Raw genomic sequence first — 25,343 nt, 5'->3', positions numbered from 1 at the left:
AAGATTTGTAACCAGCCCTCTTGTGCCAAATACCTAAGCTATGCTCCTCCCTCTTTATTAGAGGCAAGATATAAGCAAAGATATCTTGTATTTGAAAATTCTTGTTTCACTGTCCTGTCTAATTAGCGGGGTTTTTTGTTGTTTTTTTAACAGCACTTTTCAGGATTAGAAGAGGCTGTGTATAGAAACATACAAGCTTGCAAGGAACTTGCCCAAACCACTCGTACAGCATATGGACCAAATGGTAATTTCTAAATTAATATTTGTAAAGATACAGTAGTAGAATATTGTGTACTACGTCTTCTTTCAAACTTGTTCTGAGGATGTTATAGTATGGCTTCGGAAGTTAATTTGATAGCTCAATGAATAGTTCATTTCCAATTTTTAGTTATTTCTAATTTTCAATCAACTCATATCTCCTTAGAAAAATGGAGGTCAATATATTACTTTTTATCCTGTTGAGAGGATAGAAAAATTGTAACACTTTGACTAGTAAGATAGTACCTAATGTTCATTCTGACAAACACTAAATATAAAAGTGACATAGTTTAAGGAAGAAAATTCTCTCCTTCCTCTTGCCTTCTACCACCAATTAAATTTAAATGATACAGTTTAATGGAATAAACATACAACTAAATATACTAAGTAGATTATTTTGGCCTTTTTACATGTTAATTTCTGTTGAGCACTTGCTGCATGACAGTCATGTTGCAAACAGAAGATAGAAATTGGCAAAAATGTGAGATTTGGCATCTTATGTAGTAAATATTGTAGGACATTAGAAAGGAAAGAAAGAATATGAGTCTGCAGTCAGAGAATGCCCATGGGGCTATAAGATAAACTTGAAGAATAGATAGTATGTGTTTTCTTGCAAAGCTCTTTTTTTAATATACAAATCTATATTTTTTTTTACTAGATTTTCCTGGGTATTTGGGGAAGGATTTGATTAATAATGGCTTTCTTTTTCTGTTACTTTTGAGGAATGAACAAAATGGTTATCAACCACTTGGAGAAGTTGTTTGTGACAAACGATGCAGCAACTATTTTAAGAGAACTAGAAGTAAGTTGTTTCTTTAAAAAGTCAAGAAATATTTTGGTGACATCGAAATTAAGTAGATTTGAACTAGAAGAAATCTCTTATTTCAGATTGGATAAGGGACTGTTTTTCCAACTTGAAAATTTATTGTACAGATTGTTCTAAAGAGTCCTCTTTAGATGGAACGCTTTAGCCACTGAAATCTTAAAAATCTCCTAAGTTATTAATTTATGGAGGGATTGGTTGTGATACATTGCTAATTATGATATGAAATTGATTACCATTGTTTTCATTCTATAGAGTGACTCTGAAGTGAACTATTCCACAATGCAAAAACGTATACATGTAACAGTGGTTTTTAAAAAGATCCAACCATTAGGTTTTGTGAAAATAAAAACAATCGGTTGATGGCATTTTACTTTGTTCAGCTTCATTTTTACTATTAGAGTCTATAAAATAGATACTGCCTGCCAGCAGGGTTATAAGGAAGATCTGGCACCTGAACAGGCAGAGAGAGCCATTCCTCATTCCCGCCTTGTAATTATATTCAACTTCAGGAAATTTTCCTGAACCTTAGCCCTTGAAAGCACTAGAACTTAATCTTTTGTTTTAAATGAAACTATAGAAGAATCAACATTTTTCTAACCTCTTAAATAATATATTTTTGGTTGGACGCGGTGGCTCACGCCTGTAATCCCACCACTTTGGGAGGTCAAGGCAGGCGGATCACCTAAGGTCAGGAGTTTGAGACTAGCCTGGCCAACATGGTGAAACCCCATCTCTACTAAAAATACAGAAAAAAAATTAGCTGGGCGTGGTGGCGCACACCTGTAGTTCCAGCTACTCAGTAGGCTGGGGCTGGAGAATCACTTGAACCTGGGAGGCAGAGGTTGCAATGAGCCAAGATCGCGCCACTGCACTCCAGCCTGGGCGACAGAGCAAGACTCCATCTCAAAAAAGAAAAAAAAATACATATTATATATATAAATTCTTAAAGAACTTAAAAGTTAAATTTTAACTCCACAAAACATTTGTACAAGGATTTGTCACTGTGAATGTTAATGTTGCACACTGATGATCTCAGGAGTTACATCTCAGGAGTTATTAAAATACAGTGGTGATACTGTCAAAATAATAAAATCACAGGGCTGACTTTTTATAGTTTTCTCATTGCTCTCAGTTCTTACTCCTTGGCTTGTTTCTGTAAAGGTATCTAAAATCCTAAGAATAAAATCCACATAAAATTATGTTATATTTTAAGAAAAATTTTATACTCCTCCTTTTCTTTAAATCACAAATGATAACCCTTACAACAAGAATATATGGTAAAATATTGAGAGTCATGACCAAGTTAAGTGGTATCTATTTTAGTTCTCCTGAAGGCTTTTAAAAAATACCTAGGTTTGGTGGTTGTAATTACTTTGTTTTTTAATTTAGTGAAATATAATGATATGCTGAACCATATGTGTGGCACTGTATGTAGAGGCCACCAAAAGAGGATGCACTTTGAAATTCTTATTTATAGTGATACATTTGTGCTGATCGGCATAAAGGGACTTGGATTTTTTCTTGTGACCACACTATAAGTAGCGTATAGCAGTGTAGCAGTGTGATCAGATGGAGTTACCTAATCTACAAGAAAATTGAGTCTATTTAAGAAATGGAAATGAACAATTTTATGTTGCTTTAAGGATCAGATGTTTAACTTGATATTACCTTTTCTACTAGGTACAGCATCCTGCTGCAAAAATGATTGTAATGGCTTCTCATATGCAAGAGCAAGAAGTTGGAGATGGCACAAACTTTGTTCTCGTATTTGCTGGAGCTCTCCTGGAATTAGCTGAAGAACTTCTGAGGATTGGCCTGTCAGTTTCAGAGGCAAGTATTCATTTATAATTTACTCCTACTTAATTTTTGCTTACATATACACCTGCTTAAAACATAAACTAAAATCATTATTATAGTAGTAGCTAACATGCACTGAGCAGTTTGCTCTGTACCAGCCATTATAGTACATATGCTTCACATGCAGTATCATTTCAGTCTCACAAAAACCCTATGAGTGAGGCCTTATAATCCCATTTTATCTGTTTTTTTTCCCCACTTTATTTTAGATGAGAAAAGAGACTAAAATTAGAAAAATCTTGTCCAAGATCTCATAGCTAGTGAGTTAGGTACAGTTAAGATTCAAATTTGGGCTGTCATCTAAGCCTCCATTCATAACTAGTAGAGTCTACTATATGTATTATTCCGAAGTATATTCTTTGTCATTTTGTATCAAAAATAAACATCCATATGCATTGAGTTACCAAAATAAGCTACTTTAAGTCATGTCAGAATAGGAAATGTTGTTTATGTTTTAGGTCATAGAAGGTTATGAAATAGCCTGCAGAAAAGCTCATGAGATTCTTCCTAATTTGGTATGTTGTTCTGCAAAAAACCTTCGAGATATTGATGAAGTCTCATCTCTACTTCGTACCTCCATAATGAGTAAACAATATGGTAATGAAGTATTTCTGGCCAAGCTTATTGCTCAGGCATGCGGTAAGTAAATATCAGTAAATGAAAAGATCCAAAATAAAAATGTCTTTAACATGACTAGATACTTTCTCTGTTGTCCCAAAATAATCTTTTGATATGTCTCATTTTCTTAACAGTATCTATTTTTCCTGATTCCGGCCATTTCAATGTTGATAACATCAGAGTTTGTAAAATTCTGGTAAGTAGAAAATGCATTAATGCTACATATCTAGGTCAGTTTTGTGTGTTTTTTTGTTTTTTTGTGCAAAAAGATGAAAAATGTGTTCATCTAAACCTAAATGTTAACTTCATGATTTGGACACTTAGGACTTATTTTGAGGCATTATTTTTATTTGTATGTTTATTTATTTTTGAGACAGAGTCTTGCTCTTGTTGCCCAGGTTGGAGTGCAATGGCATGATCTCGGGTCACTGCAACCTCCGCCTCCTGGTTCAAGTGATTCTCCAGTCCCAGCCTCCCGAGTAGCTGGGATTACAGGCATGCACCACCACACCCTGCTAATTTTGTATTTTTAGTAGAGATGGGGTTTCTCCATGTTGGTCAGGCTGGTCTCGAACTCCCGACCTCAGGTGATCCACTTGCCTTGGCCTCCCAAAGTGCTGGGATTAACAGGCATGAGCCACCGGGCCTGGCCTTTGAGGCATTATTTTGTAACATTTTGATGTTGCTAAGTTGTAATAATACTACTACCTATTTAAGTTTAAAAGGATATTGACATATTATCTCCTTATAAAGTCATTTTCTCTGATGTCTTGTGGGTTTAAGAACAATGTATAAACAAAATACTAAATTTTTTTTTTTTTTGAGACGGAGTCTGGCTCTGTTGCCCAGGTTGGAGTGCAGTGCCGCGACCTCGGCTCACTGCAACCTCCGCCTCCCAGGTTCAAGCGGTTTTCCTGCCTCAACCTCCCAAGTAGCTGGGATTACAGGTGCATGCCACCATGCCCAGCTAATTTTTGTATTTTTTTAGTAGAGGCAGGGTTTCACCATGTTGGCCAGGCTGCTCTCAAACTCCTGACCTCATAATCTGCCCACCTTGGCCTCCCAAAGTGCTGAGATTACAGGTGTGAGCCACCGCGCCCAGTGCAAAATACTAATTTCTTTGTGTTCTTCATAATACTCTGAATTATAATAAGCTTATAAGACGGTGTTGAGTGGGGTGGAAATTGTCCTATTCCTCTTCAGTAATAGAATTCACACTTTAATGTTAGTATTAAAATATTAAAGTATATTTTTGATAAAATGTGCTTGATAGAGTAAAACCTATCATTGGAGTGGTTTTGGTTTTGCACATTGGCATTCTGATTGTTAATGTGAATTTAGCGTAACATGAGTACATGTGCTTTCCCCGAAGATACTCATGTGTTCTATGTTTGCTGTCTCCCTCCACGTACTGCCAGCTTTTCCCATTAAATGTAACCTTGTGAGAACAGAATCTTTGCTTTGTTCTGTGTTGTACACATTTGCAGTACTGACAGCTGTGGCTGGTATATTGGCACCAAGTTCTAGGTAACTGAATGGCTAAGAGCAGTTCTCTGCCTTTGGTTCTTCCCAGTACATGGAAGGACCTCCCCTCCCTAAAAGTAGCTCATTCCCTCAGTGATTTCTGCCTCGAGCAGAAGGGTGTGCTGTATGTCCACCACTCCACCCCGTATCCCAGGAGTCACTGCCTTGGTTTATGACTTTATTTTAGAAAGGGATATTTTTGGTATATGGAGAATCAACAGTTTGACTGTAATGTTATTTTCATGAGATTGCTGATGGTTTTGGTATTCAATTCCTTAGGGCTCTGGTATCAGTTCCTCTTCAGTATTGCATGGCATGGTTTTTAAGAAGGAAACCGAAGGTGATGTAACATCTGTCAAAGATGCAAAAATAGCAGTGTACTCTTGTCCTTTTGATGGCATGATAACAGAAACTAAGGTATGTAGACTTCAGACCTTAAAAGTAATAATTGGGGTTGCACTTTCAGATTGTTTGAGTTAGCTCTTAAACCAGTAAGTACTTCTTAAAAAAACTGAACATTGCAGGATCTTACCTATTTTTTTATGCCAGATTTATAGTCTTTGAATATCTAATTCAACTACTGAACATTAAACTTGAAATATAAAGATGGTGGCCGTATTATTTATTCTGACACACAGCCCTTCTAGTAGAGCTTATACATTCAGCAAGTGAAAGAATATGAGAATGTGAGTATTTTGTGTGCTCTTCACAAAAATAAAGTTGACATTCTGTAGCATCCTGAAACAAGATAAGCTAATGTAATTTGAAAATGGTAGGTATGTTTCTAAAAATACATGTTAGAAAGTTTGAAGTTTGTGTTTATAGTCAATAGTGGCTGACTTCATCTCTAGAATTCTTGAAATCCAAGTTGTTGATAGTTTTAAAATTTTGTAGCATGAGGTGGGTCTGGTCATTTGGTCCACATTTTATTGTATTTTATTCTTTTTCTTTTTTTTTTTTTAGAGTCTTGCTTTGTCACCCAGGCTGGAGTGCAGAGGTACGATCTCGGCTCCCTGTAACCTCCACCTCCTGGGTTCAAGTGATCTCTGGCTAATTTTTGTATTTTAATAGAGAAAAGTTTCTCCATGTTGGCCAGACTGGTCTCCAACTCCTGACCACAAGTGATCCACCCGCCTCGGCCTCCCAAAGTGCTAGGATTACAGGCATGAGCCACCACGCCCGGCCTAGTCCACATTTTAGAAAAAGTTTGAGAACCACAATGTTGTTTTGGTAACACCAGTTAGCCTTTGTCAAAAGACAAACACCAGGACACCTACCTACCTGACATATTTAAAATAAAAGCACTTCTCGGCCGGGCACGGTGTCTCACGCCTGTAATCCCAGCATAGGCCAAGGCAGGCAAATCACGAGGTTAGGAGATCAAGACCATCCTGGCCAACATGGTGAAACCCCGTCTCTACTAAAAATGCAAAAATTAGCTGGGCGTGGTGGCGCTTGCCTGTAATCCCAGCTACTTGGGAGGCTGAGGCAGGAGAATCGCTTGAACCAGGGAGTCAGAGGTTGCGGTGAGCCAAGATCCTGCCACTGCACTCCAGCATGGTGACAGAGTGAGAGAGTGTCTCAAAATAAATAAATAAATAGATAAAAGTACTTTTCCACCTAAGTACTTATCAAAAGCAGATGCATCTGTTTTGAGAGGGGGTTCTAAAAGCAAGCTGAGTTTCTATTTCACACCTATAGTATTCTGCTGCTTCATAATATATGCACATTTATCATTTTTTTTGCCAAACCTTTATTTCTTCAGTAAACTATTATCTAATGACTTTGAACGCCAACGTAGTGAAATGATTTTAAAGGGAATGTTTACTTGTTTTGCCAGGGAACAGTGTTGATAAAGACTGCTGAAGAATTGATGAATTTTAGTAAGGGAGAAGAAAATCTCATGGATGCACAAGTCAAAGCTATTGCTGATACTGGTGCAAATGTCGTAGTAACAGGTGGCAAAGTGGCAGACATGGCTCTTCATTATGCAAATAAATATAATATCATGTTAGTGAGGTAAGAAAAAGCCGAATTCTTTTTACCTATATCATAAATGGTTTTTTGGTGGTGACAACTCTAAACAAAATAGACCATGAAGACTGTTAATAAAGGGAAAGTAAAGGTACTAGGTCAAATAGCAGAAGGACTTAGTTTGGGGAGGGGTCAGGAAACACCTCTGAGAAAACATAAATTTAAGCTGAGAGCTTGAAGAACCAGTTACCAGATAATTGAAGAGGGAAAAGCATTCTAGGCAAAAGGAACAACTTGTCCAAGAGACTAGACACAAGCTTGGTGCATTGCCTATCAGAGTGTGGAGTCAGGAAGATCCCTTTTAATCCATGAACACATTTGTGGTGCACACTAGACAACTTACCCATTTCTACCTACCACCATCCCTAGTACCTAATAAAATGTGCAAAATAAATCACTCTTGTTCACAGAACATTGATTGCACAAAGTAAAGCAAAAATTTTCTATATGCTGTTGAGTTTTATAAGGGTTTCTCTGGTGTTTTAGAACTATAAACCACTGACATCCTAAAGTGACTTCCATTCTCCCAATTCTAGAACAATGCTATACAACACAGGCTTAAGATGTGGTACTATTGGCCAGCTGGACTCACTCACAGAGTCAGGAATCAGCTTCCTGGACTCAGTGTTCATTGCAATCCAGACATGTTCTGAGTTAAAATCCATTGTCAAAGGAATGTGACATGGGGGCTGGTATACAGGTTCCTCTTTAATTTGAACTTTATATGCTATCTGAAATTGATTAAAACTTTTATTAAGGTCTTTGTGTTTTTTAAAGGCTAAACTCAAAATGGGATCTCCGAAGACTCTGTAAAACAGTTGGTGCTACAGCTCTTCCTAGATTGGTATGTATTTTGGAAAACACTAAAAGATAGTTGAACATGATGGAATTTTTATTACAACAGTCACTTTCTTACAGACACCTCCTGTCCTTGAAGAAATGGGACATTGTGACAGTGTTTACCTCTCAGAAGTTGGAGATACTCAGGTGGTGGTTTTTAAGCATGGTATGTAGGAATGGTAAAACATGTTTAAGTGTAGGGCTTTAGCTTCTTGTATTTAATCACCAAATATATTTAATTTTTTGATAGAAAAGGAAGATGGCGCCATTTCTACCATAGTACTTCGAGGCTCTACAGACAATCTGATGGATGACATAGAAAGGGCAGTAGACGATGGTGTTAATACTTTCAAAGTTCTTACAAGGGTCAGTATTAGCGATAATCTTAGTAGTTTGTAAGGTCTGAGTAATTTATATGGTCTTAAAAGTACGGTTTGCAGACTCTTGCACATCATGAGAACTTCAGAATGAGTGGTTTATATGAAATGAAGCACCTGTTTTTGTTTTTACCTAAGACTTAAGTGTCCACTGTTATTGAATATGATAGTTTCCAAAAAAGATTGTACAGAGTTAACAGCAAAACAGAGCTTTAAAAAAAATTGTTTATAGTTGTTTTCCATTGTAATGTACTCTTAGTTGCTAAAGCAGTTCTTAGTGCTGTATCTGTGGATATGCAAAAATGATATGGTGCTATTTCTATTCTTCACTTTGGTCCTTTTCATATACCAGACACTGTGCACTAAGAAAATTTGCCCCACCCACTCATTTTTACCAAATTTGTAATATGTATTTGAGTAACAGTGACTGATAAAAACTCCTGTTTGGTGGGGTACTGGAATGTGTAAAGATTAGAAAACTGTGAACTGCTTTTGAGTGAATTTGTTTTGTGTTCATTTTTTTTTTTTTGGTGGGGTGCTACATAACAGGATAAACGTCTCGTACCCGGAGGTGGAGCAACAGAAATTGAATTAGCCAAACAGATCACATCATATGGAGAGGTACAGCTTTTTCTGTATAAATTGACTTTCTTTCCATTGCTTGAATAAAAGACAGTAATTAACACATTTTTGTTTTAGACATGTCCTGGACTTGAACAGTATGCTATTAAGAAGTTTGCTGAGGCATTTGAAGCTATTCCCCGCGCACTGGCAGAAAACTCTGGAGTTAAGGCCAATGAAGTAATCTCTAAACTTTATGCAGTACATCAAGAAGGAAATAAAAATGTTGGATTAGATATTGAGGTATTTGAAAAAACACTGAACTTAAATTGCTTTATTTGGGGAATGCACAACCTAAAAATAGTATGAGTTTAAAAGAAATATCAATGAGAAACAGTGTTCTGATTTGGGAGCAGATTTTTTCTTAGTTTTTTACATAGTTTGTCTGATGGAGGAACGTTTCATTTTCCTTCTGTTTTATTGATAGTCTTTTGTTCTGTAGTGTGTAGTCAGCCCAGTTCTGTATCCATTGATTCAGCCAACCACAGATTGAAAATATTTGGAAAAACTAAAGACATTTAAAAATACACTGTAACAACTATTTACACTATGTTATATAATTAATCTGGAGACGATTTAAAGTATATGAGAGGATGTGCATAGATTATATCCAAACACCATGCCATTTTATATAAGGGATTTGAGCATCCACAGATTTGGCATCCTTGGAGGTGCTAGAACCAATCCTCACATACTAAAGGATGACTCTGTAAGGTAGGACTGTGCTTGGTTACTTTCCAGTACTATTTAAGGAGCTATGTGGGGCTTTTTGTGGGTATAAACATTTTCACATAAAAGGATTTTAAATGAAAGGATGAAAATTGTGTTTGACAGGCTGAAGTCCCTGCTGTAAAGGACATGTTGGAAGCTGGTATTCTAGATACTTACCTGGGAAAATATTGGGCTATCAAACTCGCTACTAATGCTGCAGTCACTGTACTTAGAGTGGATCAGGTGAGCAAAGTGAAATTTTCATCTTTAAAATACTCATTTGCATACGGTTTAGTAGTATATTTTCCCAGAACTAGAACATAGCATAGTTCTAATTCAAAGGATTCTTAGTCCTTACATATTAGAGATACTTTGTGCCCCCCTCCAATTTTTTTCTGCTATTATAAATTGTATTGAATAAATTACAACTAATTTAAAATGGAGATCTTTCCACTGGAAGAATCCTTTGCCATTTTAAGTTGGAATCAGTGGAACAAATGTAATTTAAATATAACTTTCAAACCTTTTAGCCTTAGAACCCATTTGTACAAATAATTTAGAGAGTAAATTTAATATATAATACTAACATGGAATTTGGAAGGACCATAAAGCCCTCAAGCAGACACTGCAGACCACCAACTTGAAGGAAAATGGAGTCTCTAGCTGTCTGCAGATAAGAGGACTGGGCATTGAAAATTTTTTCTGCTATGAAAAATTATAGCTTGAGGTACTAAAAGATGTTAAAGGTGTTTAAAATCATATTTCTACCCTTTTTTTTTTTTTTTTTGAAGAATTGTGGTAGACTGTTCTATATATAGAAGTAAACCTGAAATCATAATTATTTTTCCAAAAGGTGTTTTCTGGCAAACTTAATTAAATACATTTCCCTACAAAATTCTGAAGTAATTAATAAGCAATGACTATTTATAAGTACTTAATAGAAAATTTTAATTTGCTAGAGGGACAGCATACATCCGTTAGGTAAAAGTCATGTCATATTAAAGGTGAAGTAAGTCCTAAGTAGAAATCACTGGAAAGACATTTCAGCTTTTAAGTACAGTAAGGACCAGTTGGTGGTAATTATAACAAATTTATTGCAAGAACTATGATAGCAAGAGATGACCAAAAATGGAACTGGATATTTAGTTTCAAGTCATTGGAAATAAGCAGAAACTAGATATCTATGTACCAGATTAACAGGGGTTTCTCTGTCAGCTTATTAGGTGATTTTCAATGGAAGAATATGTTTGAGTTCTTAAATAAATAGAAACCTAAGAAAATACTTACTCTAGAAATTAGAATGTGGCTGAGAATAAAAGGGGAAACCAAAAACAGCAGGGATGGAAGAAGCTAAGTAGACTGCAGCATAAGGTACGCAGAAATTCCAACTGTGTTAGTTAGGAACTTTGAATGTCAATTATCCAAGCAAGACAATAACCACCACCCTTGGTCACAAAGGCACTTTGAATTTTGGCTTTAAACTAGGGAGTCTGCTTTATCTTATGGTAGGGGAAGTTGTTGGTTGATCTGTTCCCCCAGTCTTTGCACTCTATGTGAAGTATGTATCTAAAGAACTCATCCAACTATATTAACCAGTTTGTGTACATAGTGTATAGTATAGTGAACCTAAATTTATATAGTATATATTCTAGAAAAGGAATTGCACATCAAGCTTTAAGATTGGATAGTGTAGTATGGACTGGATTAATCTTTGTTGGAATGTCTATTTCACTAGTTCTCAAAGTATGGTCCCAAAATAGTATCAACATCACCTGAGAACTTGTTAGAATGACAGATTCTTGGCCAGGTATGGCAGCTCACACCTGTAGTCCCAGCTAGGGAGGAGGCTGAGGTGGGAGGATCACTTGAGCCCAGAAGTTGAAGGCTGCAGTGAGCTATGATCACATCATGGCACTCCAGCCTGGTTGACAGAGTGACACTCCATCTTTTAAAAAACTAAAAATAAATAAGAAATACAGATTCTTGGAGGCCAGGCGCAGTGGCTCACGCCTGTAATCCCAGCACTTTGGGAGGCCGTGGCAGGCGGCTCACGAGGTCAGGAGATTGAGACCATCCTGGCTAACATGGTGAAATCCCGTCTCTCTAAAAAAACAAAAAATTAGCTGGGCTTGGTGGCAGATACCTGTAGTCCCAGCTACTCGGGAGGCTGAGGCAGGAGCATGGCGTGAACCTGGGAGGTGGAGCCTGCAGAGAGTAGAGATGGCACCACTGTACTCCAGCCTGGGCGACAGAGCAAGACTCCATCTCAAAAAAAAAAAAAAAAAAAAAGAAGAAGAAGAAATACAGATTCTCAGACGTCACTCCAGACCCACCGATATCAGAAAATGCTGGAAGAGGCCTAGCAGTCTGTTTTAATGAGCACTTTTGATTATGGTGCCCACTAAACTTTGGGAACTACTTGTTTTAGTGTTTTGTTTGTTTTTTGAGACGGAGTCTCGCTCTGTCACCAGGCTGGAGTGCAGTGGTGTGATCTCAGCTTACTGCAACCTCCACCTCCCAGGTTCAAGCAATTCTCCTGCTGCATCAGCCTCCCGAGTAGCTGGGACTACAGGCGCATGCCACCATGCCCACTTAATTTTTTATTTTTAGTAGAGACGGGGTTTCACCATGTTGGCCAGGATGGTCTCGATTTCTTGAGCTCGTGATCTGCCCGCCTTGGCCTCCCAAAGTGCTGGGATTACAGGCGTGAGCCACCCCACCCAGCTTTTAGTTACTTTTTAAAATCAAGGTGTACTTAGGTTCTAAAAATTACACTTAATGCCTTTATTTCAGTCTGAAATTACTCTCAATCAGTAACATGTTATTCTGAGAATTTCAGGTTTAGGTATCTTTTTTGTTGTTGTGATAAGGTCTTACTCTATCACCCAGGCTGGAGTACAGTGGCGCAATCATAATAAGCTCACCACAGCCTCAAAATCCTGAGTTCCAGTGATTCTCCTGCCTTAACAACCCGAATAGCTGGAACTGTAGGCAGGTGCTGTCATGGTTGGCTGATATATATATATATATGCCCAGTTCAGGTTTGCAGATGGTAATTAAGATGTTTTCCAGCCGAGCACAGTGGTTCACACCTGTAATCCCAACACTTTGGGAGGCCGAGGCGGGTGGATCATGCAGGAGTTTGAGACCAGCCTGGCCAATATGGTGAAACCCCGTCTCTACTAAAAGTAAAAAATTAGCCGGGCGTGGTGGCGGGCACCTGTAATCCCAGTTACTCAGGAGGCTGAGGCAGGAGAACTGCTTGAACCCAGGAGGCAGAGGTGGCATTGAGCCAAGATCGCACCACTGCACTCTAGCCTGGGCAACAGAGCAAGACACCGTCTCAAAAAAAAAAAAAAAAAAGCTAAAACTTATTTATTTTAGATAAAGTAAGGTGAGGTTTGTGGCGCTTTTTTTAAGTTGGGAACTGAGGGCTTAGATATTTGTTTATGAAAACTTCTGGCTGCTTGAATGATTCTCATTTACAGGTTTTAGAAAATTTCAGTGTTAAACTTTGTATATACTTATGTATCAACTACTTTAGATTATAATGGCAAAGCTGGCAGGTGGACCTAAAGCTCCTAAACCACAAGGAAATTGGGACAGAGATGGTTGGCAAGACGAATCTCATATATAAATAGCAAATCAGGTGCCAAACTGACTGACCGACTTATACCAGTGATGCATGCACATATTTTCACTTTCAGCTTTTTGAGTTATTGAAGTGCATGTCTTGGAATGTTCACTAATCTCTGTGGATTTTGTTGCGGTTATCCATAAAAGCAGTAAACTTTCTCATGCTGCTGAAAGTTTACAATTGAATTTCTAACAAGGGAGCTAGCAAACTCTGTGCTGTAGTGTTTTATATGCAGTACATAATTATATCAAGAAGACTGCTTAATCTTAAATCATGCTAATAGAAGCATTCTTTTCATACTAAAGGTTAAGTTTAAGCATACTCCTGTGTGATTCTTTTTTATGCAGATCATCATGGCAAAACCAGCTGGTGGGCCCAAGCCTCCAAGTGGGAAGAAAGACTGGGATGATGACCAAAATGATTGAAATTGGCTTAATTTTTACTGTAGGTGAAGGCTGTATTTGTAGTAGTACTCAAGAATCACCTATGTTTTCTTATTCTCCTTAAATTAAGAGGTATTTTGTGTTTGTATTCTTGGCTGGATGTTATAATAAACATATTGTTACTGTCAAAGCCTTATTGTCTAATGACCACGGTTATTGGCTCTAAATGATTTGTGTTCCTCTCAACCTTGTTAATCACATTAGCTGTGGGACTTAAGGCAAGTCACTTATGTAAGTAGAGGCCTATTACCCATGTATATCTGGCCTACTGCCTGTTTGTGTAAATAAGTTATTGGAACACAGCCATGCTCATACCATTACATATTGTCTGCAGTTGCTTTCTAACAAGGGAGTGGCAGAGTTAAGTATTTTTGACAGAGACCAAATGGACCTACACAGCCTAAAATATTTACTATCTGGCCCTCTACAGGAAAGGTCTGCCAACACCTGGACTAGATTTCCAGAGTGTTTTTGTCACAGCTCTGGAATTCCTGACTCAAGGTGACTTGTTTCAATAGCAATTAATAATTTGTTGAATGGAAGACACTCTACTTAGCAAAGTACAAAAAAAAAATGCTTATAACAGAAAATAGATAACCTGACATACAAAATTAAGTCAGTTTTCATAAAGTAGATTCTATTTTGTTAAAATCAGTAAGGAGTGTTGAAAAAGCCAAGAACATTATAAATAAATTATTATAAATAATTATACTGAATTTTATAGGACATGTGCTACTATATGTGTTGGTTATGTAAGGTCCATAATACTGTTTGAAATTGTGTGTGTATGTATTTCTTGAGACAAGGTGTTGCTCTGTCACACAGGCTGGAGTGCAGTGGTGAAATCTCAGCTTACTGCAACCTCTGCTGTTGGGCTCAGGCAATCCACCCACCTCCGCCTCCTGAAAAGCTGGGACACAGGCACACACCACCACATTTGGCTAATTTTTAAGTTTTTTGTAGAGATAGGGTGTTACTATGTTACCCAGGCTGGTCTCAAACTCCTGGGCTCCAGGTTTCCTACTGCCTTGACCTCCCAGAGTGCTGGGATTACAAGCATAAGCCACCGTGCCAGCCTGTTTTTAGTATTCTTTCCAAGAGATTTTAGAAGCAGTATGACTGACTGGGTCTTACATAAACTCAACAGGTGTTAGGAATGATACAACTCTCATTACTGCCACAGCAAGTTAGAAGTGTTCATTGTATGTCAAAGTCGTCCTCAGAGAACCTTTCAAGAAGTTCAGAGACGCTTGGTGTCCCTAAGCTCTTTGCGTTGCATGTAACTCAAACAGTGGCTGACTTGGGACAGTTCACAGGCTTTCTCCAGTATGCTGGTATTAAGGGGTTTGGTATCCAATTATACTCATAGGAGTGAGACTGGTTTGTCTTACATCTGTCCCAGATAGTTGACCACTGGCACAGAGCAAATACAGAGTAAGGCCTTATATACCCCAGCTTATGCACACTATGGCATCAGAAGGATTATAAAGAAACATTGCTCCCATTTATATTCTGCTGTCAATATAGATGCTTATAAAATTAACATGCTTGTATGGCCAAGCACGGTGGCTCAAGCCTGTAATCCCAGCACTTTGGGAGGCCAAGGCAGGTGGATCACAAGGTCAGGAGATCGAGACCATCCTGGCTAACACGGTGAAACCCCATCTCTACTAAAAATACAAAAAATTAGCTGGGCGTGGTGGCGGGCGCCTGTAGTCCCAGCTGCTCGGGAGGCTGAGACAGGAGAATGGCGTGAACCTGGGAGGCAGAACTTGCAGTGAGCTGGGATTGCGCCACTGCACTCCAGCCTGGGTGACAGAGCAAGACTCCGTCTCAAAAAAAAAAAAAAAATTAACACACTTGTAATGAAGCTTCATTAGCCAGTCTGATGAAACATTTTTTGAAGTGTTACCTAGTAGGGTAAGTCAATAGAAGTTAAAATCTTCCCAGTAATAAAACAAGATTTTAGGGTAAGTCAGTTTATTGATGTGTTGTGATCCATCACCCAGATATATTAAACACAAAGGACTTAAGTAATTCAGGATTTCCTTTCCAGAAACAAAGCAGGAATAAAAACCACTATATGACAATATAAAACCTTTGTACATTTTTAGGTTTTTCCTTTCAATATTTAAATAAACATGATTTCTTCTGGCATGTATTTAATGTTAAGTGAACATGATTTTAATTAGTCTTTACTTTTTTTATTGTTATTTCAGCCATTATAAAAGCCATAAATGTGTTTCCAGAAGAAGTACTTTTGATATTACAGTATTCTCTCATAAAATAGGAGGTACGCTTGTGAGTTTAGTACTTTAGTTGTAGGCACAGCTTGCACATGTGTGTCGCTGATGTGAAACCACTGCCCTTTTGATTCCATTTCAAAATCTGTCAAGAGGAAATGAAAAATCAAACATAAATGGAAAGATTCAAGTTGATTACTTTTTGGTTTTGCCATAATCCGCTGAGTGCCTGAATTTTCCAAGACATCTTACCTTGTGGAATATCACCGTGAAGAACAAGATTATAGAGATGACTATTTGCGGTTCTTGCCTTGGCATAGGCAGTGTAATGCCCCGACCTCATAGTACCACTGTGTTCAACAACTCCATATAAGGAATAGAGTACCCTTGTATTTTCTTCTGCAACATTCTTTAAAAATGAGTAGAATCCAAAAGTTAGTTCTAGTTCCATTTACACAGATGTCATGGGCAAGACAAGTTTACACTATGCAAAGGGTCTTTATAAGCATTACTTTGAGAGTGCAGAAATCATTCATGAGTCTACTCTTTTCTCCATACCTCTTCTCAGCCTGAGACACTTCTGTTTTTATTATAAATTTACCATTGTTCCCCTGGTAGAAAAGCTATAAGCCACAGGCCACTTGATGCAGTTACCTGGCTCAGATACTAAATAACTGAATTCAACTTGCCAGTTTCTTTAGGAGCCTGAGGATAATTCCAAAATATCTTAACAACCCTAGCTATTAACAACTCTGAATACCCTGTTTAAAAAAAGGTAAGCCCTGAACAGGAAGAGAACAGTATTTTAGGTTGTGCCAAAAATTACCCTTACATCTTTAAATGTCCCTGAGGGAGTTGGTGAGAAGCACATTAAACCTCTCAAGTGTTCACTTTCCCCACCAGAGAGTGCAGGCTGCTTATTCTTCAGGCATTCTCTAGACCAGGAGCCACTTTTCAGACAACTATTTATGTTCTCATGTAAAAAGTCCGTAACAGGCATCACTGCCCTTCAGTAGTACTGTCTCTATACTCAGCTTCCCAATCTGTGCCTCCATATTCACTGAAGAACTTAGTACTCCTCCGTCCATCTATGATCCTCACAGGACTTTAAATGCCATTTCATTTTAGTCAACCACACCCAGGACTAGAGTCTGGGCTTGTCATCACTGAAAATTGTTCAACTTCATAAAATTTTTTTTGAGACAGGGTCTCCGTCACCCAGGCTGGAGTGCAGTGGCGTGATCTCAGCTCAATGCAACCTCTGCCTCCTGGGCTCAAGTGATCCTCCCACCTCAGCCTCTGGAATAGCTGGGACTACAGGTGCACACCACCATGACCTGCTAAATTAATTTTTTGTAGAGATGGGGTTTCAGCATGTTGCCCAGGCTGGTCTCAAACTCCTGAGCTCAAGGGACATAAATCTTATTTTTAGTCTTAGTCCACAAGTTTTCTGTTTCTTCAACTCTCGTCTCACCTATTCTGTACTCTTTAACCTAACAGGATCTCCAATGCTTATATTCTCCTCGCCTATGAAGACTTTTGGCTTCATTCCTGATATGGTTTGGCTGTGTCCCTACCCAAATCTCATCTTGAGTTGTAGCTCCCACAATTCCCACATGTCATGGGAGGGTACCCATTGGGAGGTAACTGAATCATGGGAGCAGGTCTTTCCCATGCTTATTCTTGACAGTGAATAAGCCTCACGAGATCTGATGGTTTCATAAGGGGGAGTTTCCCTCCACATGCTCTTGCTTTGCCTGCTGCCATCCATGTAAGATGTGACTTGCTCCTCCTTGCCTTCCGCCATAATTGTGAGGCCTCCCCAGCCATGTGGAACTGTAATACCAATAAACCTCTTTGTTTTGTAAATTGCCCAGTCTTGCCCAGTATATCTTGCCCAGTATATCTTTATCAGCAGCATGGAAACTAATATAATTCCCATATGCAGTCTAGACCATCGCTATTCAAAATGTGGTCCATGAACAGCCAGCATCAGCATCACCTGAGAGTTTACATTAAACATGCAGAATTTTTGATCCCATACCAGACCTACAGAATCAAAATTTGTAGGTCTGATTCCCACATACACATTGAAGTTTGGGAACTTCAACCACATGTATCACTTACAAATAATCTCCTCCATATCCAATTCATCAGAAAGCTTCACCCTGAATCCTATAATGTACCTGCCATGCCCCAAACCCAGACGGCCGCTACTGCTAAGAAACAAAAGTATAATAAATGATCATGTACCTTGTCATAGTCCTCAATGTGACCAAATCTTATAAATTGTCCTTAGCTGCCTCTTCCATTATGCCCATCACAGCAACTGGCCCAGACTTTTTTTTTTTTTTTTTTGAGGGAGTTTCCTGCTCTGTCACCTAGGCAGGAGTGCAGTGACGCAATCTCGGCTCACTGCAGCTCTGCCTCCCGGGTTCCAGCAATTCTCCTGCCTCAGCCTCCCTAGTAGCTGGGATTATAGGCGCACACCACCATGCCTGGCTAATTTTTGTATTTTCAGTAGAGACAGGGTTTCACCATGCTGGCCAGGCTGGTCTCAAAATCCTCACCTCAAGCGATCCACCCGCCTCGGCCTCCCAAAGTGTTGGCATTACAGGCGTAAGCCACCACGCCCAGCCCCAAATTCTTCAACATGGAGATTCTTTGAGATCCTTTGTGGTATCCTCACTTTCTACCCCTGCCTCTTCCACTCAGATACTTAGGAGGGTCCTGTCATTGGCCATCTCCTTTTTCTCTCTTCAGACTCTATACACAAGGGATCCCATCTTCTCATAGTTTAAACTACCACATATGTACTGATTTCTAAATCTTTGCCCTGGGCCCATCCTAACCTCTCTGCTATAGGTCTCAGATATGTATATCCAAATGTTTTCTAGACTAAGCACATTAATTTCTCAAAGGTATCTGACACTCAAATGTATCTAAAACTGAAGTCATTATCCTTTCTCTACCCGCTTTTCTCAACCTGCTTTTCTCCCTATATATCCTATCTCAATTTACAGCACTCCCATCTGTCGTGCCAGGCCTCAGGAATCATCCTCAACCCTTTCTCTGCCACCCTCAGCATCCACTTATAAAAGGCCTCTGCCTCACCTTACAGTGCCAATCAATCATTAAGTCTGGTTAATTCTACCTCCTGAAATATTCCTTCTATCTCCCCATCTCCTGCCCAACTTTAAGCCCTCATCAACTACTGGCTGAATTAATACAACAGCCTCCAAACTCATTTCCCCACCTCTAGTCTTTCCCTCCTAAAATTCAGCCTCCATAAATCAACAAGTAACCTACGTCATATGAAGATCTGACCATGCCACCCCAGTGCTTTAAACTCCTCAGGGCTCCCCATTGTATACCTAATGAAGTCCAAGTTCCTCACCATGAGAACCCTCCAAAACTTCATTCCTATCTCACTTCTCTGGCTTCATTTCTCAACTCTCCCTATACCTTGTACTGTAAACTCTAGAACTACATACATTACCAGTCTCTGGCAATCACCATCCTATTTTACACTGCTGTTTTTACTCCTGCTGTTCCTTCTGCCTGCAAAACTCATTTCATCTTGATTCATCATACTTTTACTCCTTCTTTAAATATAGTTGAGGCATGGTTTACTTAACAAAGCCATTCCTGAACCACCAACATGCTGGGTTAAGTGTATACCACTCCTGACCTATGTTCACCAGCCTTAACATTCAACCACATTAAACAGATTATTCATTAATAGATCTGCTCACCTTTAGTTTTATGCCCTCCACTCACAAGACAATGTATGCCATAATAAAGGGGATTCCAAACGTTGAAGTGAAATAACCCATTCTTCAAAATGATTCATCACTAATCTTCAAATTATAAAGGTACAATGATCAAAGACCCACTCTACTCAATAATTCTTATCAACTTCATACTTAAGTGAGTTGCTACTGGAGCATTAGGTAAGCTATGATTTGACTTTAAAGGACTTTCCTGAAAAAGACCACTTTGACTTACCTTACATTTAAGGGTGCAAAAAGGAGCCAAATCTAAGATTTCCGGAAACTTTATGTGTTTGTTAACTTTGCGTAGGTTAAAACCAGCCTAAAAGAGAAGCATAACAGATTGACTTCTTTTCCTGGAAAAGCAATACACGTTAAGTAAACTAAAGTCCCCTCCGATGTCCAAAAGAATATCAACATTAAGTCCTAGTTCAATTTTCTTTGGAGACTCAATTCTTCCTGACCACTAACTGATTCCAAGTTGGTTTGCTTTTGCTAAGTACACACGTATCACACAAAAAACACACACCAACACATTAAGAAAGCTATTCCCAGCTGGACACGATGGCACATGCCTGTAATCTCAGCACTTTGGGAAGCTGAGGCAGGAGGATCACTTGAGCCCAGGAGTTCGAGACCAGCCTGGGCAACACTGTGAGACTGTCTCTACAAAACAATTAAAAAATTAGCTGGACATGGTGGTAGCCACCTATAGTCCCAGCTACTATAGAGGCTGAGGTGGGAGGATCGCTTGAGACCGGGAGGTCAAAGCTTCAGTGAGCCATGATCGTGTCATTGCACACCAGCCTGGGTGACAGAACAAGACTGTTTCAAAAAGAAGAAAAAAAACTTCTCTCATGAGAAAATTCTCAATGTTTCTGCTTCAGCCATCCAGAAATGCCAGATTAGACCACAGGTTCTGAGTGCTTAAAACTCAGCGATAGCATAATACTTTTCTGTGAAACACACGCTCTCAGCCTCATGCTCGAACCAAGCTTAGTGAATTGTTAATAAAGGCCCACCCAATTAGTCAAGCCCATACCAACCACAAGAGGAAAAACGTTCTGAAGATACTGAAAGTACTTTCAGAATTTGCAACACAGTTTAGAAGTTATACAGCTATAGCAAAAGTTTTCCAGAAAAGACGAGGTCACCAAAATGATGACAATCCAAGGCACCAATGTCTTTTTATCAAGGGTCCGTAAAAACAAGATGCCACACACAAAACAGAAAAAATCACTAATATTCCTAAGCATGAGATATATGTAACACACCAGTCTTTTTCTTTTTTAAACCTGAAATAAAAGTAAGATGCCAATAGTACTAAAAAGAGGGACATGAGTTCTAGGAAATCTGAGGAGATTGTGCCTCCACCTTCACATGTGCCTCTGCCTAGCCCCTATGTTTTTCCCTTTCTGACTTCATTGACATTAGAGTTAAGAAACAACAGAAAACCAAAGAAACAAAGTAGTATGTTGAGACAGTAATGAAAAAAATAGGTAATAAAGTAGGTGTTACATATTTAAAACAAATTTTGGGTAACAAGGAGTACCTGCTGAAATCTCTTTAAATGAAGAGTAAGAACAGGAGGAGCAAGAGAAATTAGCATCTGCTTTTTGGCATTGGTGTAAACATGCTTCCTTTCACCTAAAGAAAAGAAGAAATTTTTAACAGGGAGAAAATCATTTTAGACCCCTACAGCATTCAGATTTGCTATAAAATCATTTCAAACATCTAAAGCAAGGATCAGTAAACTTTTTCTATGAAGTACTAGATAACAAATATTGTAGAATTTGTGGAGTAAGAGGCAAAATCAAAGATATTTTATAGGTATTTATATATGAGATAAAAATGTCCATAAATTCTTACAATGAAATCAAAATACAGTAATAACTGAGAATGATTACAATCAGAGAAAAATTGAATTACTGTGGAGAGACACATATTTTGGTTAATGAGGTTCAAAGTTTAGTATATTCCATCACATCAAATCATTTGCAAATGCTCATCTATAAAAAATATTTTTTAGGCTGGGTGCAATAGCTCACGCCTATAATCCCAGGACTTTGGGAGGCCTAGGTGGGCAAATCACTTGAGGTTAGGAGTTCGAGACCAGGCTGGCCAACGTGGCGAAACCCTATCTCTACTAAAAATACAAAAATTAGCCAGGTGTAGTGGCGGGTGCTTGTAGTCCCAGCTACTTGGGAGTCTGAGGCAGGAGAATCTCTTGAACCCGGGAGGTGGAGATTGCAGTGAGCTGAAATTGGCCACTGCACTTTATCCTGGGAGACAGGGCAGGACTCTGTCTCAAAAAAAAAAAAAAAAACAACATATATATATATACACACACACACACACACACACACACACACACACACGTATGGTCTCTGAGCTGATATATATATAGACAAAAAGTAAGCCTATTTTTGTATGGTCTCTGAGCTTATATATCTATCTGAGCTGATATATATATAGACAAAAAGTAAGCCTATTTTTGTATGGTCTCTGAGCTTATATATATATATACACACACACATATATATACACATACACACATATGAAATACATATATACACACACATATACACATACACACACACACACACACACAGGCTTACTTTTTGTCTCTACATGTAAATAAATGAAATTCTACTTAGAATTTTAAAACGTTTCAACAATTCTACTAAAAATCCTTAGGAATCCATGGCCCCTCCACATCCTATTTACCCAAACTCAAAAAAAAACGTAGTGGGGAGATAAGGGAAATTGTCAGTATGATCCTTTTTCCCATTTGAGGAAGACTGTAAGAAAGCACTGTCTTCCCAGTGCTTTGCACTGGGCATGTCATATTAGTTCACTGATAAATTCAAGTGTGGCATCCTGGGTGCAAGGGAGATAAGAGTGGAAAAAATAGCCACTATGTGTCAGGATGCTGTGGTGACTGCATTCCAAGGGGATAATTCACCCACAGGTAGAGACGTCAGGGAGAAAACTGTCCCATTTAACTGCTGCTGGGATGTCACAGTGTATTAGCCACTTCAATAAAGTCCTACTTCTTCCATCCTTCTATTAAAATATTTACACAGAAAAGGACACTTATTCATGCCATCCAAATCCTGATACAATTAGGAGTACTCTACCTATGCAGTGCAAAATGTGCCCCTGAATATTAATTTTACTTACAGTGACAGCATTAAAATACCTTTTATATTTGCCTTTGGTCCATTACACTGTCTCCTTGTGCATACTTCACAAAGCAGTTTATTCGCATCTCGAAGTTTCTCATTACGGGTGAACTGATATAAACAATGTTGGATTGAACACTCATCAGTATTGAAAACTTCCCTGTTTGCAAGAGTACAGAAAGCAGTTTCTGGATCTTCATTTACAACCTCATACACCTTTGTTCCAGGAGTATGACTATCATTCAGAATCTCTATATTTATTTCATCAGGATGAAGAGCAGCATTCAAATTTAGGTTTTTGAAACCATTGGAAATGTCCACTTCTCCATTGCTCCCTTCCGTTAGGTAGGCACCATTTAAATTCCTAGTACAGTCAGTGGGAGATGTTAAAACCACCAGATCATTATCCATGTTGATATTTTTCGTATCTACTTCCTCTGTGGATTTTTGATTGTCAGTTACACTTTCGATCATTTTTGCTTGGCCATTCAAATCTTTCTGGTTGATACAATATTCTTTATGCATAACACCCTCTTGTGAAATATGGTTGGATTTAATATTTACTTCTCCTTGAAGTGACATTTCAGCTTCATATTCACTGTCTTCAGGATGGTCAATAGTACAAATATCATTTAAATGAAGAACTTTTCCTTGAATTTTTTGTTGTCTTCGTTGGTTCTGGGTAAAAAGTATATGGCATTAAAAAATAAAGAAAGAAAAAGAAAGAGCGGGAGAAAAGGAGGAAGAGAGACAGAGGAAGAAGGAGAAAACACACACATGTACTATATCCAGTTTTGCTGCTTGTCAATCAAAAATAATTTCCTAAGGAAGAGTTCACTCTCACAATCTGATCCTAAAAAGTTCCTTTGCTATCACGGATCAAAAAAATTATGACGAAATTGGCTGGGCATGGTGGCTCACACCTGTAATCCTAGCACTGTGGAAGGCCAAAGCAAGAGGATCACAAGAGGATCACTTGAGGAGTTCAGGACATGCTTGGGCAACATACTGAGACCCCATCTCTAAAAAAAAATAAAAATAAAAATTAGCTGGGCACGTTGGTGTCCACCTGTAGTCCCAGCTATTCAGCAGGTTGAGGTTTGGGCTCAGCACTTGAGCCCAAAAGTTCAAGGATACTGTGAGGTATGATCATGCACACTATACTCCAGCCTGGGTGGCAGAGCAAGACTCTGTCTCAAAAAATAAATTAATTAATTATGAAGAAAAGTTATTTAGGCCAGGTGCGGTGGCTCACACCTGTAATCCCAGCACTTTGGGAGGCCAAGGAGGGCGTCTCACTTGAGGTGAGGAGTTTGAAACCAGCCTGGCCAACATGGTGAAAACCCATCTCTACTAAAAATACAAAAATTAGCCAGGCGTGCCTGTAATCCCAGCTACTCGGGAGGCTGAGGCAGGAAAATAGCTTGAACATGGGAGGTGGGGGTTGCAGTGAGCCGAGACCACACCACTGCACTCCAGCCTGGGCAACAAAGTGACTCTGTTCCCAAAAAAAGAAAGAAAAAGTTATTTAAATGAAATCAGGAATAAACCATCACCAACCATCAAAAAATCACCCTACTGTAGAAATAAAAATATGCAAGACATGGTCTCTGTGCTAAAAGAAGTAATCCAGGCAGAGTACTAAGACTGTTAAACCCAGGCAGTCAAATGTTATACCACACGGTGGGTCTAACCCCACACGTAACAGAAAGAAATGTATCCATAGGAGTTACTGGGTCAAGGTTTCACTGAGAGAAAAAAAAACCAAACTGAAAGAAAACTCAAGGATGCACAAGTACAGGACTGCTTTGGTCAGAGGAATGGACAAAAGTATTCTGGGAAAAAAATGGCCTGAAGCAAAGAAGCAAGGTAGCCACACACACAGAAGAGAGTAAAGAACTTTTCCCTTTAAAATCACTCTTGCCACTTGCAAACTACTTCCAAATAGAGGAAAAGAAGGCATTTCATCAAGATTCCTGTTACTGAAATGCCTAAAAACCCAAAGGCATTTCTGGTTGTAACTGAAAGAACTGAAACAACAGCCCCCGTGAGGCTACTCTGTAATACCAGAAGAATGAAGGGCAGCAAACAGGATGGGACCCAAACATTTTCTGATGTGTTTCTGTAAAAACAGAGGAACACATGAATAAAAAATGAGAAAAGAATATAAGCAAAAACTTCAAAGAAATGAAATGCAAATGGCTCTGAAACATAAAAATATGCTTAATCTAATTTATATTAAAATAAATGCAAAATAAAACTGCACTGAGATAGTATTTTCCATCTAACATACCAATCAAAATCTGGAAGTTTGATAACACACAGCTGTCAAGGGTCAGGAGCAACCTTTGTGAAGGACAATTAGTATCAACGAAAACTACAAATGCAATCCCTCT

At 38.6% G+C, this 25,343-nt stretch overlaps 2 protein-coding genes across 9 annotated transcripts in view; one reads left to right on the top strand and one right to left on the bottom strand.

The window, feature by feature from the left end:
- The window catches only part of CCT8 (chaperonin containing TCP1 subunit 8), a 43,216-nt gene extending 29,340 nt beyond the window's left edge, over positions 1-13,876 (top strand). For both annotated transcript variants that reach the window (XM_063659832.1, XM_054468628.2), the window contains exons 2-15: positions 154-244; positions 981-1,060; positions 2,765-2,914; positions 3,400-3,580; positions 3,694-3,755; positions 5,363-5,500; positions 6,924-7,102; positions 7,895-7,961; positions 8,036-8,123; positions 8,208-8,323; positions 8,884-8,955; positions 9,034-9,198; positions 9,790-9,909; positions 13,651-13,876. In XM_063659832.1, coding sequence (XP_063515902.1) covers positions 983-1,060; positions 2,765-2,914; positions 3,400-3,580; positions 3,694-3,755; positions 5,363-5,500; positions 6,924-7,102; positions 7,895-7,961; positions 8,036-8,123; positions 8,208-8,323; positions 8,884-8,955; positions 9,034-9,198; positions 9,790-9,909; positions 13,651-13,728 — 1,494 coding nt within the window. In that variant the 5' untranslated portion in view covers positions 154-244; positions 981-982 and the 3' untranslated portion in view covers positions 13,729-13,876. The remainder of the gene's footprint in view (positions 1-153; positions 245-980; positions 1,061-2,764; positions 2,915-3,399; positions 3,581-3,693; positions 3,756-5,362; positions 5,501-6,923; positions 7,103-7,894; positions 7,962-8,035; positions 8,124-8,207; positions 8,324-8,883; positions 8,956-9,033; positions 9,199-9,789; positions 9,910-13,650) is intronic.
- A 1,833-nt stretch (positions 13,877-15,709) lies between these two features.
- USP16 (ubiquitin specific peptidase 16) overlaps positions 15,710-25,343 on the bottom strand; it is a 31,494-nt gene continuing 21,860 nt past the window's right edge. For all 7 annotated transcript variants that reach the window (XM_054468959.2, XM_063659829.1, XM_054468961.2 and 4 more), the window contains 5 exons: positions 22,965-23,625; positions 21,315-21,409; positions 19,998-20,084; positions 16,242-16,398; positions 15,710-16,134 (listed from right to left, as the gene is read on the bottom strand). In XM_054468959.2, the coding sequence (XP_054324934.2) occupies positions 16,013-16,134; positions 16,242-16,398; positions 19,998-20,084; positions 21,315-21,409; positions 22,965-23,625 (1,122 nt within the window). In that variant the 3' untranslated portion in view covers positions 15,710-16,012. The remainder of the gene's footprint in view (positions 16,135-16,241; positions 16,399-19,997; positions 20,085-21,314; positions 21,410-22,964; positions 23,626-25,343) is intronic.

Source organism: Pongo pygmaeus, chromosome 22 (assembly GCF_028885625.2).
Source record: "Pongo pygmaeus isolate AG05252 chromosome 22, NHGRI_mPonPyg2-v2.0_pri, whole genome shotgun sequence".
NCBI classification, from domain to species: Eukaryota; Metazoa; Chordata; class Mammalia; order Primates; family Hominidae; genus Pongo; species Pongo pygmaeus.
This window is presented reverse-complemented; position numbering and strand designations above follow the sequence as displayed.